This window comes from Argentina anserina, chromosome 5 (assembly GCF_933775445.1).
Source record: "Argentina anserina chromosome 5, drPotAnse1.1, whole genome shotgun sequence".
Taxonomy (NCBI): Eukaryota; Viridiplantae; Streptophyta; class Magnoliopsida; order Rosales; family Rosaceae; genus Argentina; species Argentina anserina.
Genome location: NC_065876.1, coordinates 23,196,710 through 23,213,242, shown reverse-complemented (window position 1 = coordinate 23,213,242; position 16,533 = coordinate 23,196,710). Strand labels below are relative to the sequence as shown.

Below are 16,533 nucleotides of genomic sequence, written 5' to 3'. Positions count from 1 at the left end.
TAATTTCATAATGAAGCTTCACTATGAATAGAAACTATATATATATACACGACTCTTTTAGCGGGAAACTTGACAATTTCTTTGGGTGCTTATTGTAGAATGACATGGTTATCGAATATCGATTACTCAGCTTTTGGTTAAGCTAGCGATGATAATGCATATATATTAATTTCGCCCTTTTATTTTGTTGTTGTTAGCTACTGGCCGGTGAAGTACTATTACGGCATGGATGTTTTCAGACTTTCAGTAGGTGATTCTATAGCTAAGCGAGCTAGCTAGTCAATAATATACGATATACCATCTTCTTCCCGGCAGCTCGAACATGTCTAGCATGTATCCCATATCACTCTCTAATATTAATACTATAATAATCTCTCACCTGAACATGCATACAATTTTCTTTATAAGAATATCATAAAATAAGAATATCATAAGTGTGCATTGAGATGAAATTAGCTTCAAAATTTAAACCAAATCTCTGTCAATTCCAGTGTGCATGCATTATTGTAATTACAAGATAGGATCAAATTAACAACAAAAGAAATAGCAGCATACAGAACTTGATCAAGTATAATTAAAATGAATTTTAACTATCCAGTAAAAATCAAATGAAGAACTGAATTAAATTGTTTGTCTTGAAAAACTGTACTGAAAAGTTGCAACTTAAAGAGAAACAAAAAGAAAAACTTGAGCTCCTTCTTCCCCATAAAATCAAATCTCATCATTCACATATCCAACTTGACAAATGGTTGAGGAACCAATACAACAACAAAAAACCCAAATTATAACTCCTACAAGACTTAACTGATCTTTTAGCACAAGGAACGATCAACATAAGCCAATCACCTAGAAGCATATATCAATTAAAACTATAACAATGAGGAATAATAGAAAATCATGGTAAATTATGTCTTCAATTATGGAAGCACAGATCATGACAATTGACAAATGCAATGAGCAAAACTTATGCAACAAAAGATATACCTTGGGTTTGTAAGACAACAACTAATTACACCATTCAAGCTTGGTTTCAATAAGAATATAGAGATTGAGCACCTACTAGCTTATAGGCAGTTTGAGAAAATTGAAAAAAATATAAATAAGAATAGAGAGACGAACAAGGAGAATAAGATGAATGTGAAACACGAAGGGAATTACTAAAGAAGAAGATGAATCGAAGAGAAAGAATCAATCTTACCTGAACACGAAAAAGAGGAACAATTGAACAAGGAAGCAAGAGCAACATTAACAGAAGAAGAAGAGGGGGAAGATCGATGGTTTTCTCCAGTGATGTGTTTAGATGTGGAAATTCTAAATTCCATAAAGTCTATAAATGATGGCATCTTAAAATTCATCCATCTAAAATCCGTCAATTGCAAATTCTACTATTTGGATATATTTAAGTGAAATTTGAAATGCGTAATAGATTAAGAAAATTTTAAACAAATTAAAGAGATGAAAAATTAATATATAGTATTATTTTGGAAAGATAATTGAACACTTAAAAGAAATTTGCAAATGACAGATATTTTATAGGAATTCAAGTGAGGAATTTGAACAACGAATTCCTTTTTTTTATTTTCCACAAAATTCTAAAGTTTCAAATTTATAGTTGCTAAATAAGGACATTGTCTTTTAGAATTATAAAATCTCATCTTTCAATTAAATTCTCTCTTTCTTTTCCTCATCCAAACACACCGTAGGGTTTCAAATGGGTAGTTTTGGGTTATCATTAATTCACGAGGACAATTTGAGAATGAAAATATGATAGTACTTACTACTCAGTCACCCCTCGGGAATCAATACAGAAGAATCAATCGGGACTAATCCGTGGGACCCATAATATTTTCATTCCGGATAGAGTTACTAGATAGCCTTTTCTCAACGGAAACGGAATGACCTGTGGGAATCATTCCCTTTGCTGGTAAGTAAATGCAGCCTCAGTCACTCTTGCAATATAGAATGAGCCTCTCTTTTTCTCTCAACTCTATCGAACCCTCGGCCTCCATCATTTCCTCCCTCTCTCTAAAACCTAAATCCTCAAATCAAAGGGCTTCTCTCTAATTTTGGGTGAGTGGTTATTTAATGGGTTCTCACTCTGTGTTAAAGTTATGTTTCTCTATCTTTTTTCCACCGATTTGTTTCTTTGGAATCATCTTTGAGACCCAAAACTGCAGTGGGGTTATAAAAATGACTCCATCTTGTACAAATGAATGCTGGGTTTTGTTGGGTTTAGGATAAAGGTTCAATCTTTATTGTTTTGTTCTTCTATTTTCGTTTTTATTTGTGTAATTTTATATTTTTGAAGTACTAATTGTAAATGTGGCTATGGAAGAACTATGAATGAGACGGTGATGGCTTCTTCAATTTATTCATGGTTTCGATTCTTGTTTAGGGGACGGTATCTATGTAGCATGGATACGGGAAAAATTGTGTGTCGGATACGGATACGGTATGGACACGTACTTTACACGTATCTATGGATGAAAATGTATCCTAACTATGTAGTGGAAAGTCAACTCAGACGGTCCTGATACGATTCTTCAGGATACGTTTAGGGTAAAATTGTCATTGTACCGTCCAAAATAAGAAAAACCTTTACTAATCAGCCGCATCGCATTCTGCCTCTCTTTCGTTTTGCTTCGAAGAGAGACTGAGGGAGGTGAACCCAGAAAAACCATTGCGAAGAGGAAGGAGGTGGCGAGGCCGAGGAGGGTTGCGTTGATCCTCGTTCTTGTTCTTTGGCTTTCCGGGTTTAGTTGTAGTGTTGTTCCTGGTTGAACCCAGAAAAACCATCGCGAACCCAGAGACGTCCGTCACTCTTTTCCGACCTCTTTTCCGGTATGTTTTCTTGATTCATTCAACTCCGTCGTTATACTTTGTCTATAAAATCTGGGTTCTTTCCAGAGGCGGATCTAAGAGGAACCGTGCCCAGCTTCCGCTGGGAAATGCACTACTCTGCAATATAGCGATTCCTGAGGGACTCACTGTTTAGCTTTACTGATTATTGTAGTTGGATGACTTGTTATTAGGGAAAGGTCTACTGTAGGAGTGTCTATTAGCACTAATTCATTAGTTGAATGACTCTGTAATCTCCTGCCATTTTCTAATGGTTTCTGTTTGTAATAACAGTCTTGTTTCGTTGTCTGCCTCATCCACACTTATCATATTGAATCTGCAGATGCAATTCGTACTTAACATTTGATGCATTGAACCTTATTGATGCAATGTCAACCTGAGGAGATCAAAAACCCTTTACATTGATGATTAAAATGAAACAAACTGAGGGAGACAATCACCAGCCAATCACAAATTCACAATCTATGATCTTGCATTTCAATCTTGAAAGATTTCCCAGGTCCATAAATTATCAGTTATGCATGAACGCTAGTCAAGTAAACTTTTCTATTTTGGTTTACTTTTAAAAGTAGAAGTAAGTCCTAAAGTAACAAATAATTGAAATTTGATCATGGATTGATTTCTTTCTAGGAACAAAAAAAATCATGGACTATCAAACCTAATTCTGGAAACAATGGCTTCTCTAAGTTTCAGTTGGCTCTGACCAATTATAGAACCCCCCTTGTTTTCACTTTCTTTAAGTACTTCGCGAACCTTTATCTTTATCTACCCTTCTACACAAACAAGTACTTATTTTCCAAAATTGTAGTCACTGCATTTTCTACTGACGTAAGTCATATAACCCTTGTACTATTGCATCAGCTTAGTTTTATTTTTCTGCTGGTTAAAAACCTAGCTTCCACTTGGTAAACTTGTGAGGTATTATATTGTCTGTTGCTTTGCTGTTTAAATTCAACAGGTAGTAACCAAATAATTGCTTGTTTTTGATCAAATTCTAGAATTTATTATATATATATATATGTATTAAATATTATTTTACAAAACTTATCCAAAACGCTACATACTAGAAAAAATGTATCCCCGTATCATGCCGTACCCGTATCCGTGTCCCATACATGTATTGGTGCACCATAGGACGGTATTGATGCTTCTCCATGTTTCGATGCTTATAGCTGTGTTTGGTTGTTGATGACTGAAACTGTAGTACGACATTTTCTTTAGAAATTGGTGTAATGAGTTTCATTAAACAATTACTGGTTCTGTTATAGATGCACTCATGCAGTGTCGTGTTCGAAGTAGCGAGTGGAGTACTGGTCTTACATATGAGTGGTAGATGGAGTGAATAGTGATTTTTTGCAAGGCAGTGATTGAGAACAAAGAATTGATATATTTGTTTGTAATCGTTAATGAGTCATTTGAGAGTGGAATGTTCTGTAATAAATTTTGTTTATGAACTTGTATAAACTAGTTTTAAAGTTAATAAAAGGTTTGGGCTTTTGGCATAATTGGGCCAAAAGTGTTTGTTGGTACAAGCCCATTACTAACTGTACCAACTGAACATGTTGGTATACCGAGAAGGTGGTATACCGACTTCAATGGGTGGTAATGGTAGCGATTTTTTATTTTAACCAATTATAGTTGGCTGGTAGATGGTATAGGCAAAATGTGAGTGGTATTATACCGAACCCACCCCTACTTTTTAAGGATTGTAATTAGTTGTTTTCTTTTACAATTTCTTTTACCAAATAAGTAACTAAACTCTATGCTTAAACGTGAGTCGAACTCGCGGCATGTGACCTTACCTTACCTTACCATTTTATTGTTTGTTTGATGCCATAGAAACTGACCCATCTCCTAAAAAGGGTTTTAGAATTGAGAAGCGGAAGAAGGTAGCTCCATGGAGGACATTGAGGATTTGTTCATCGACGCCGGAGCTCCTCCCGGTTTTCGTTTGCCAATAACATCCATCGCACTCAATCCAAAGAAGAATAAGAAAAAGCTCAATCTCAATGGCCACAGCTTTTCTCAGTCTCAAATCAAACCCCCTAAAGTCCCCGGCACTGAGGTAACCCCCTCTTTCTTTCTCTAAACAGAGATGATTGATTTCGCTAACAAGTGTGTGTGTGTGGCAGACTATATATATCAAGACATTTGGATGTTCCCACAACCAGGTACTTGATGCAAATTTGTTTCGAGTTTCTCTGCATTTAGTTGTATATGTTGTCGGTTTGCGGTTCTTGTTAAGTAGAATGTTTGGAGTATATGATATGTTGCAAGTAGATGAATTTTGTTTACTGAGACAGATGAAATTGAAAACTTGACATGTCTTCCAACACTAAGCTCTAGTCACTCTGCAGTCTATTCTAATTTATGCGTGTCTCAGAAACAAGTGCACAACCACTGACCCTAGTGAGCAACCTATAGAACATTCAACATTTTGGTTCTTATTCTCTTACCGATTTGTCAGAATGCACTTCTTCTAGTCAAATGTGGTCTATGTTTAGAGTTTATTTGGGAATGCTTTCGCATTTGTTCTGTTCTCTTTTCTACATATATGATTACGGTGCAGAAAGTTTTATAAGAACACATGGGGAATACAAGATTGGGGGTGTAGAATATCACTTTTGTAAAAGATGTTCGAACTGTTTGTATGCTGCATTCGTCATGAACATTCAGTCTCCCTCCATCCTAGATTTGTGTAATTGTTCAACTAGTCATTCATTTCTAAACACGAACTCGATTTGTACATACAATTGTTTTATGCTCCTGTGTGTCAAAATGAACTTGTTGACATATGGAGATATATGGTGATAGTTGTTTTCTTATCTAATTAAAAAAAATTCGAATTCTAAATATATGGGTATGAAGCAAGCTGTAGGAAAACATATCAGGAGTACAAAAAGTGATAGATAAGATCATTTTGTTGTTTGTTTTTCTTATCTATTTTTCTATATTATATATATTTACATTTAGTCATCAGAAATTTAAACACAATCATTTTCTCATTTTTTCTTTTGTTGTTGTCTTATTTTGTTACTATGTCAGAGTGACAGCGAATATATGGCTGGTCAACTTTCAGCTTTTGGTTATTCATTAAGTGACAATCCTGAGGATGCAGACCTGTGGCTCATTAATACGTGAGGATACTTTTATTCCCCTCTCAATTTTTGCATTTTTTCTTATCTCACACTGCAAATAGTCGTTCATACGTTTTTAATCAAAGTGAAAGGATTATATGATGCTGTTTCAATTGTTTGGGACATCATTTTGATCATTTCATAGTTATTTATGGACTATATTGCATTTCTAGCAATATTGGTGAGTTTAGAGGAGTTATTTTGGATTCTGTTTCTAAAGTTAGTACTATTCATTTTCTTATCTCTTTCTTGTTTGATAATGATAGTTGATTGAAAGGAAGTGATTATTTCTGTTTCTCTTTCCATATTTATTTAGCACTGAAATTTATTGAAAGAGATAGCAAAATACCATAGATGACAAGAAGTCCACTTTCAAAGAATAATAGCCTTTGTAAGCTGCACTAAGCTATATGATAGCAATCATAGCATACTAACAAGGAAATACAGACTTCCACGATAACATCACTATCAACGCATTGTGTTTGCAATCTATCAGTAGAATTGAAAAGGAATAATTTCTGAATTCAGAAGAAAACAAAGCCCACCAAGCGGACCAGAAACTGACACGATGCTTTTATAGGTTCTTATATTACATTTCATCCAATTAACCCAAACACTTGCTATTGTGGTTCTTGTTACGAAGGAAATCTCGCATTTTCTCTTGTACAATCCATAAACTTTAAGGTCCTTGGTGTTTTGAGGTTATAAAAGTGAAAAAGGAAAACTATTCTTGGTTCTATTGGTGCTTAAATGCTGTTATATCTGAATGCTACTCCCGTGCCAAACTAATTGTTGGCGCATACCGTATGATAGATTTTGGAGATATAGTACACTTTCAGTTATGAGATAATATGAGCGCTAAAGATGTAATACAGGGTCACATGAGGTGTTAGGATTACAAAAGTTTCAGATTGGGTGATTGTGATGAATTCATTACATTGTCTCAGATGTTAAATCTGAAGAGACTGGAATCGTCCAAGCTGGCAGTCCTGGAGGTAAAACCTTGCTAGTTGTCTGTCCCCCCCCCACCCAAAAAAAAAGGATCATCCTATATTCTCTGAGTCATGGAGTGGGGTATTAAGGGTTTATAATCTGATAAGGGTTTGATTTAGCATTCATAGATGATTACATTGTCTCATGGCTCATATAACACTACGTCATTATCAGTGTCCTTTTTCTTTGTTCACCTTGGCTGAGTTGCTATCATTTCACAATTGATGGTGACTATGAATCTCAATCACATTTGCATTTATTACATTACTTTAAAGGTCAACACATTTTAAACTAGCTACTTAGAAGAATTCTTTTTCACTGCATAAAAACTCATCATTGTTAATAATGAGAAGGTCACAAATTTGCTAATAGCAATAGGTTTATACCTATAACTACATTATAAAGAGGATGGTGCAACTTTTTCTTTCTCAACATATCCCTTTGGGAGGGCTAAAGACTCTTAAACTATGGGTTTTAGCTTAAATTATTGCTTGTAGAAAGGATCTCCTGCGATAGGGTTCAACCTTCAAAGAAGCATATTTGTGTTTGTCTTTCCCCTTAGTGGTGTCTCAATTTTCAAAAATGGATCTTAGTGAGGCTACATGTATTGTGAGTTGCATTAGCTCTTTGGGAAAAGATGATTGGCGATAATGTGTCTCATTTGTATAATGTTTTTGACGGATCTGAGTGAGAGTTTATCTTTATTACATTGTGGGGCTGCATTACCTTTCTGGAGAAAGGTGTTTGTAGAGTCTAATGTAAACTGGGATCGCCCTGGAAAGAAGCAGGTTAGTATTGAAGAGGTAATAGCCTCCTTCTGGGTCAGTTAAATGGAAGCCAACAGAAGAATCTGGTGAGACTCTTAGGGAGAAGAGGTTTGTCCTCTTGTCGAAAAGAGTCCATTTTGGGTCGTTAGTAGTTCTTTTTCTATTGACTTGTTTCCAATTTTTTAGCATCAGTCATATTGTTATTGCTCTTTTTGCTTGATGTGTTTTATCTTTAGTTGGTGTAATCAGGTGGATCTTTGTATTTTTTCCTCATTTTTTAATTAAATATTGTTCTTATCAGATTTTTTATCTTACAATATGTTGAGTTAAATGCCACAATGAAGTGGCTGCAAGCTTACATTTTTTTTATAAGTGTTCTCTAACGCATTTCGATTCTGAAATTAAAAATCTTTCTGCCAATCAAAGTTTTTGTCTCAACTAATTAGTATTTGATGTGTGAATATTAAAATCTCTAACCAACCAACCACGACTGTGATGCTACTGCTATATTACTCCCCCGAACTTGTTTTCAGTTTTTTGTGCTTGTACTGCTCCCCTTTCTATATAGTGTACATGTTGACTTTCACTTTATATTCATTTTTCTGTGAAGATTTATGTTTAAGAGATCATTTTATTGTAGATGTATTGATTGCATTACTTAATGTAGATGCACAGTCAAATCTCCAAGCCAATCTGCCATGGACACCTTAATATCAAAAGGCAAAGGTGCAAAAAAGCCTCTGGTGGTAGCTGGCTGTGTGCCTCAAGGAAGTCGAGATATAAAGGAGCTGGATGGTGTTAGTATAGTAGGAGTCCAGCAAATAGACCGCGTGGTTGAAATTGTAGAAGAAACTTTGAAAGGTCACGAGGTGCGGCTTTTAAGCCGTAAGACGTTGCCAGCACTGGACCTCCCGAAGGTGCGTGTTTTTTTCCCCTTCACCTCTCTTGGCCATCTTCAGTCGTACTCCTACCCTTTCTATTTGCCTTACATACTGTCCACTAGCATAGACATGGAGTATTTGGCTTTCATTTATCTCTACCAGTCTGTTTGACTCGATTTTTCAACAGGTGAGGAAAAACAAGTTTGTTGAGATCCTTCCCATTAATGTTGGTTGTTTAGGTGCTTGCACGTACTGCAAGACAAAGCATGCCCGTGGTCATTTAGGAAGTTACACTGTAGATGGACTTGTAAGTATGTCAGATAAGTCTTTTCTTAATTATTTTTGTTTGATTTCAACTAATATAAATATTGGCACTGCAGGTGGGACGTGTAAAATCTGTGATAGCTGATGGAGTCAAGGAAATATGGTTGAGCAGTGAAGATACTGGAGCATATGGTAACTAGTTGTTCTTTCAACTACCAGTCTTTAATTATGTTGTTTCTCTGTGGGGATGTTGTTTCTATTAACCTTTTAACGTACTTGGTGGTGAGAATTTATACTTTATACATTGATGTGGAGTGATCTGAAACACGATACTCACCCCACATGTAGAATCATAACTTTTATTTTATCTATATTATTGACAGTTTTTGAAGATAATTTTCCTATAGTTCTTCCATGCTCAAAGTTTTGATACTCAGCCATGTTGTCATCAATCTCAACTGTCAGATTTTAACTTTTAATAACAACCAACGGTTATTATTGCCAACACGTCTGAGTACCAATATTCTGAGCATGTAAGACGTCGCCGAGTTAACATGTATCATATTCGAGAGAACCACAAGGGGAAAAAAACTAAATTCATTAATAAACTAGAATCCTGGGTCTCCGACGTTTAAGTATTACTTTGTTTGCTAGGATATGGTTCCATAGTACATCAAGTAACTGAAAATTAATAATATAAAAAAATAAAAACTGAATTGCTTTTGGCATTTGTAAGTTGTACGCTAAGGGGTGTTTGTAATTTACAGGTCGTGACATTGGGGTCAATCTACCTATTTTATTGAATGCAATCGTCAAGGAGCTTCCTTCTGATGGAAGCACAATGCTTCGAATTGGAATGACGAATCCTCCTTTCATTCTAGAGCACCTGAAAGAAATTGCAGAGGTGTTGAGGCATCCATGTGTATACTCGTTTCTTCATGTGCCAATCCAATCTGGAAGTGATGCTGTCTTAACTGTAAGTCCTGAAATTTAGTTTTCGAGATTCTTCATAGATTGGCACAATATCTCATAGCTGATAATGATTGGAGTTGGCTTTTTTTTTCTTTTAATTGCTAGTGTAATATATAGTGTGGAGACCTAGACTTCCATGACTGCTTCTTGTTTCAGGCAATGAATCGAGAATATACTGTGAGTGAGTTCAAGACTGTTGTAGATACCCTAACTGAGCTTGTGCCAGGGATGCAGATTGCAACAGATATAATTTGTGGATTTCCTGGTCAGTGTATCATCATATACAGATTACCTTATTCAGAATTTTCTTTGTTATTTTTTCTGAAATGTCGCTTATTCTTCAAGATCCTAACCAATTTGAGAAGCTAACAATTTCTTCTCCAAAAACAAAAATCACATTTTTTACATTTTATATACTCCGAGCAGTTTAGGTGGTTAATTTTTATTGACAGATAACATCAAATGAACAAGGTTTTGAGTTTTTATATTTTTTTTTATCTTTTGGCCGTGATCCATCTTTGAACTGTTTTGCTTGTGTTGAAAGTATAATTACTGTGTAAAATAACTGATAAAGCATTATTTCGTGGGATTGTTAAGTTTCCTTTCTTTGTGTGTGTCTGTTTTTATCTCCTGAAGGACATGTCCATAGACGTACATGCTATACATTGTATTGCTTCTGCATTGAGCAGTCCAGAAGAAGGTACTCGAGTGGTGACACCTATTTCTTGGTTTATCTCAGGTGAAACGGATGAGGATTTTGCTCAAACTCGTGATCTTATTAAGGAGTACAAGTTTCCTCAGGTTCATATTTCACAGTTTTATCCTCGACCTGGTATGATGTCTAAATTTCAATTAATGCTTTTTTCAGCTCAGTAATTCTTGTTATTATCAACTAATAAATCATAATTACTAATATCTAGTCAATACAAATTGTCTCATTGAGAGAGAAAGTAGTTGGCAATTACTTAAAAATATATAACCAGATTTTCTCTTTAACTTTTTCAAAATTCAGGAACACCTGCTGCAAGGATGAAAAAGGTCCCCAGTACTGTAGTGAAGAATAGGAGTCGTGAATTAACTTCTGTTTTTGAAGCTTTCACGCCATATGTTGGAATGGAGGGCAGGGCGGAAAGGATTTGGATAACAGAATTTGCCACTGATGGTATTCACTTGGTAAGTTTATTCGATCTAATAGTACAAGTTGATCATTTTCTAGGGTACTTCCTTTTTTGATCAAATTTCTAGTCACTTATATCATCCATATCAGTTCTTGTATAGTGTTCTGGAAATAAAACATGATGGTAAGTAAGTTGGTATCTGGAGCCATATCTGTTTTGGAAGTCAACTTGCAAATAACTGCATCCATATCAGTTCTTGTATAGTGTTCTGGAAATAAAACATGATGGTAAGTAAGTTGGTATCTGGAGCCATATCTGTTTTGGAAGTCAACTTGCAAATAACTGCATGCATAGTTGAACAAGCAAGAAATCGTGTTTGATGTTTAAAAATGGGATTAGTGGGTCAACATTTCATAACAATTAAGTTGAGTGCAAATTTTATTTACAAATCGGATGATAAATAAAAATGGTAACTGACAACTTGCAATTTATATTTTTTGGCTACATTGAAGACCCTAAATAGATTACTATTACTGAAATAAAATAGTGACAAAAATAGGCTTTTCATGGATAATGATATAAGATAAAAAGTCCTTCAAGGTACATGGGAGTTCCTGGGTTGGCCTTCTGCTTGCTATTATGATTCCAATAGTCAATGATGTTTTTGTACACATTGCTTTTTCAGCCAAAGGTTTTCAAGAAGGGACAGTTATAGTGAAGTGATTCTTATAATCCATTTTTATATCTCTTCCCCAGGTTGGTCATACCAAGGGATATGTACAGGTGCTTGTAGCTGGTCCAGAAAGTATGCTGGGGACTTCAGCTATTGCGAAGATAACTTCAGTTGGAAGGTGGTCAGTATTTGGAGAAGTGATTGAGATTATCCCTGAAATGAATGCAAGGCAGCGCCAGGAGAATAGCTTCTCCTGCTCAAACAATTTTGAGACCTGTGCTTGTTCACCAGAGCCTGAAACTTGTGCTTGCGGGCCAGGAAGCTGTGGAGAACAGGGTAAATCAACAAACTGTTCTGTAACAACTACTGGTGTTCCGCGGGAAGATCAGGACATAAATCTCATTGGATGGTTGCTACGGAAGCGAAAGAATCAAGTTCGGAAGTTCGAGGAGAACGATATTGACTTGGGATCTAAGGAAAAGCAAGAACAAGCCCAAGAAAGCATTGGTAATTGGGGTATTGTGGATAAGGCACTTGTAGGTGGGATGCTTGCGAGCTTCCTGACTATTGTAGCTGTACTAGTACATCTTGGGATTATAATTATTTCATCGAAGTAAAGTAATTTTAGCTGTATTAATCCAATTTTCGTAATGCTCAAGTGGAAACTATTTGTTTGCTTCAGAAAAGAATTGGTATGATTGTAACGTTATATTTTGTTTGCATTCAGGTTTTGAATCATGACAGCTATACAAGTAAAATCATGCTATTTGTTTCAGTGCGTTTCCTCATTTGAGTTTTGACCTTACATGCTTGCTGGATCGAATAATTGAACCTTATTGATACTAAAAGTCATCACTTCAACTGACCTGGACTTCCTGATGATATTCGGAAATAATTGCCTACAGATTGGATTGACAGGGATATATGTATCCAGAGAAAGTGGGAGAATCACATTATCACATTTGTCTTTCCTTCTGCTCGTTTGGAATAACCTTTTTCTTTACAAGAATGAGATAAGTAGAAAACTGTTCTTGCAGAATAATGAAGGTGATTTAGCTAACTCTCATAGTAACATATCGGACTTGGAAGGTAATCTCTTGAAGAAATTAACAGGTGCAGAAGGCATCTTGCTCCGGAATCGTGGATGCCGCAGCATGTAGAGTCCGACCAGCACTGCCACAACCTGGAAGGGAGTAATGTATATGGAAACTGCCCAGATCAGTGAGAAGATGATGAAGATTGCAGTAGCCCTTGAATCCCTCCAGCTTAGTAGTGCCTGAGCTCTTTCCCCTTGGGTTGCCAAATCTCCCACCACAGTTTGCACTCTACCCGCCACGCTACGCAACCTGTCATACCTCATTCTCACAATTTCAGAGGGTCGGCTTGTAGGGAAGCTGTCGAATTCCTCATCTAATTCATCAGGATGTGCAAACTCTGCCTGTGAAATCCGAGCATCCATGTGAGGCGGGTGCCTTGGCCTGAACCTATAGTTCCATAAACCAATCACGAAGAGGTAGAGGAAAATTGTTGGCAGGATCAGCTCCGGGTAGTACACTAGAATCACGAACAAAATGTGCACCAGGCAAGTTGTGATCGGGTTTCTCCAAGTGCAAATGTCATTGAACCATCTGCAGACCATGGTGAATCCACTGAGAAGCGACATGATACGTTGGAAGTTGGCTTTGCTTCTCCTTAGACTAAACATATGGTAGTCTACATCTAACATGTACTCAACAGCCTCCCGCCTTAGTGGTGGCTCTGCTCGAGATAGCCGTGCAGCCACAATCTGCATTGCCTGGTGGCGGAGCCAATCAACATACCTAACAGGTATAGGATTGATATAGTGCATTTTTGGAAGCAATGGTCTTCCATATTGAGCTACCAAATTAACCCAAGCTGTGCAACTGAACCTTAATGCCAAATGAAGTTCACCATGCTTCTTCAAACCAGAGGGCGTCAAAACCAACAGAGGATAGTAATGTGTATAAATCCGATCAGTCTCTAAAGTGGATAACCTGATTCTTACCTTACCAATCCTCTGATCCCTGGCGTCCTCGTTGCTTCCATTGATATGATGATTGTCGAAAACACCAACGGTAATGACAGTGCACGGATCATGCACTTCCCATGTGTACTGCTCATTCCAGCGAGGGCTCAGAGTGTTGAGAAGCGTTCTAGTTCGAACCCATTTGTTCCCGTACTTGGCTACACAGTATGAATCAGTAGTCCTACCCTCCCTACCCTTCATAGGGAGCAAATTCTTGGCACTAAGAATCCCAAGTTCTAGAATTCCAATGCTTGCTTTCCTCAGGTGCTTAGAAGAAGGCTGCATATCACTGCTAAAATGTGTAGACTCGTCAAGAACATGATAACCTGCATCCAAAAAAAGGCGGAGATGAATCTTGCTCGAAAATTTTTCGTTCTTTTTCTCTTTTTCCTCTTCAGCTGCCACTGAAGGCTTCTGAAGATTGTACCAGCGAGGCTCAGGAAGCTTATGAGTGTCCAATCTTGGCGGAATCTGATCTCTAACCGAAAGAATCACCATTCCTAACAAGTCATCCTTGCCAGGTCCAATCCTGTCACCCACCGATATGAAAAGGAGATCATCAAACGGCTCCGATGCAACCAACATGAGCTCATCATTCCAAATTGGATTAATTGTGGGAACTTGAGAATGCCTTGACACCCTCATCTGATTACCAAGCTGTACCTTCACATATGTGTCCAAGGGTCTGCCTCTTTCTGAAGGGACAAGGTCCTGAGCTTCAAGAATTTGAACTCTAAGATAATACAATTTTGGTGAGAAGTAAACCTTTGATCTTGTGCTAGCAAGATTGACATGGCTAATGTCATGTGCATCAGAATGCCATGCTTCAGGAAACGACTCATCAGCTTGAGTCCCCATCCAAACAGCGAGCATGATCTCCCCTCTAACCTTGTCCCCATGCTTGTCCACCAATCTGTACCACTGAGGAGCAAGAGGACTATCCGGCTGAAATCGAACTGGGACTTCAGTAAGATCAAAAAACACTCTTCCGACATGATCATCCTTCCCAAAATCTTTATCCTTCACACTCACTTCAAGCAAATTCGACTGCAACCTCTCCTTCGAGAAGGCGAAAATCTGCATCCAAACAGGGTTCTGATTCTTCTCCAAATGCTTGGTGACTCCCTTGTAGTTCCCGAGCTTCACTTCCACATAAGGGTCAAGGCTTCCAGACACATCCATAGTCGGAAGATCTCTAGCCTTCACCACACTGACATACAAGTAATGCATCTGCTCCACCAAGTCATATGTGCTGGAGGTCTTATCCCCTGAAAACCCGCCGGGTCTATACCGGAGCCGGGCTGCGAGTGGTGGACTAGTCTCCACCAGAGCATATTCCGGGTTCTGCCTCGGAGGTCCCTGCATATGCATAACCGTGGCAGGACCCGCACCCGGCCCCGCCCGGGCGAAATCGGTCCTTGTTTCAACTTGGGGTGCTCTCTGGTGGTGGGTTTCAAACCCAAACCCGGATGAAGGTGGATGAGAATGAGTGAAACCACCACCACCACCACCGCCACCAGTTCCGATGGTGTGGAAAGTTCTCACTGCCGGTTCCTTCTTCTTCTTCATCAGCTTCTCCTCACTCGTGTGATGATGATGCTCGGCTTCTTCATAAATCCTATGAGTATTACCATTGATTTCTTGTAGAGGAGTAGGAGAGAAAACGTGAGGAATCTCTACGCTAGAACCGTAAGCAGTGTCTTTCTCAACATTTCCATATTGATGTTGCTGTTGTAGCTCTGGTTGGGGAGCAATAGTACTATTGGAATCTCGAACAGCATAGATTCGAAGAGCGATGTCGCCTTTAATGTTGGAGAACAAGCCTCTTTTGTCAAGTGGGTAGCGCTGGAGTGTGGCTTCTGACTCGGACAGGGGGACGGAGACGCCGGAGATTCTGACCCGGCCGAGAAAGTTTTTGTGGTGACCGGAATTTCTGTCATTGTAGACAACGACGTCGATAGTGTGGTTGGAAAGCTCTATTGGGTTGTCGACGTTGAAAACGAGCTGCTCGTTCCAGTAAGGATTGAGGTCTTTGGGTTTGGTCTGTGTTCTCTGTCTCTGCTGGTCGAAGTCCACTTCCACAAAGGGTGACGCGAAACCGTCGCCGTCTTTGGGCATGAGGTCACTAGCATCGTGAACTTCGACCATAAGCTTGGTCATGGTGGTGGGTTAGTTATGGGGTGAGATTCAAGACGGGGTGTGGGGAGAGAAATGAAGGGAAATTAGGAGGTGGGTAGTGAAGGAGTAGGAGTGAAGAAGGAGACATGGATGGTGAAGTGAGACATTCTGTTGCAGTAAGAAGACAGTGAGAGCTTAACTTAGAAGAAGAAGAAGAAGAAGAAGAAGAAGAAGAGGGTTTGGTGGTGGTGATGGTGAGGTGGCCCCTTTGGATCATATGGCTTTTTGAGAGAGAAAGATTCTGGTGGGTACTGTACAAATGTACATCTGTGTTTTTCTCTTAAGGAAGACATAGACATAGAGATCACCTCATGAACTAAAATATCGGTAATTACGGATATATCAAGGCTTTAAAAAATAGAAATTTCGCAGAAATATTAAAGAAATATCGATTTTGAAAAATAATTGAGAAAATTGATGAAAATTTAAATAAAAATATGGAAATTTTGGATGTAATTTTAAGAGATGTTTCTTTAATCAATTGTCTATTGTATTTCATAAGAAAATATTGTATAATTTTTAGTCTATAAGGAGTTGTAGTGATTTGAGATGAAACAACCATCGAGAATTCGTAAAAATTGATTTTAAAGTATAAACATCTAATTGACTTGAAAATAATATAGTGAATAATGCATTGTTGAGCT

At 37.7% G+C, this 16,533-nt stretch overlaps 2 protein-coding genes across 2 annotated transcripts; one reads left to right on the top strand and one right to left on the bottom strand.

Annotated features, from left to right (window-relative positions):
• The first annotated feature begins 2,630 nt into the window (after positions 1-2,630).
• LOC126796448 (uncharacterized) lies at positions 2,631-12,454 on the top strand. Its single transcript, XM_050523273.1, has 12 exons — positions 2,631-2,841; positions 4,699-4,924; positions 4,992-5,030; positions 5,905-5,996; positions 8,424-8,673; positions 8,825-8,944; positions 9,018-9,093; positions 9,669-9,877; positions 10,030-10,138; positions 10,613-10,705; positions 10,886-11,046; positions 11,748-12,454. The coding sequence occupies exons 2-12, from the start codon at positions 4,757-4,759 to the stop codon at positions 12,279-12,281; spliced, it is 1,851 nt and encodes a 616-aa protein (XP_050379230.1). The 5' UTR covers positions 2,631-2,841; positions 4,699-4,756; the 3' UTR covers positions 12,282-12,454.
• Positions 12,455-12,589: 135 nt separating this feature from the next.
• On the bottom strand, positions 12,590-16,098 carry LOC126796447 (FT-interacting protein 7). The gene has a single exon (XM_050523272.1). It carries the CDS (start codon positions 15,869-15,871, stop codon positions 12,728-12,730), a length of 3,144 nt encoding a protein of 1,047 aa, XP_050379229.1. The 5' UTR covers positions 15,872-16,098; the 3' UTR covers positions 12,590-12,727.
• Positions 16,099-16,533: the final 435 nt, after the last annotated feature.

Coding starts and splice junctions, on each gene's coding strand:
- LOC126796448 (XM_050523273.1), top strand. CDS start 4,757: ATGGAGGACATTGAGGATTTGTTCATCGACGCCGGAGCTCCTCCCGGT. Junction 8,945..9,017: donor GTTACACTGTAGATGGACTT/GTAAGTATGTCA, acceptor TTGGCACTGCAG/GTGGGACGTGTAAAATCTGT. Junction 9,094..9,668: donor TGAAGATACTGGAGCATATG/GTAACTAGTTGT, acceptor TGTAATTTACAG/GTCGTGACATTGGGGTCAAT.
- LOC126796447 (XM_050523272.1), bottom strand. CDS start 15,871: ATGACCAAGCTTATGGTCGAAGTTCACGATGCTAGTGACCTCATGCCC.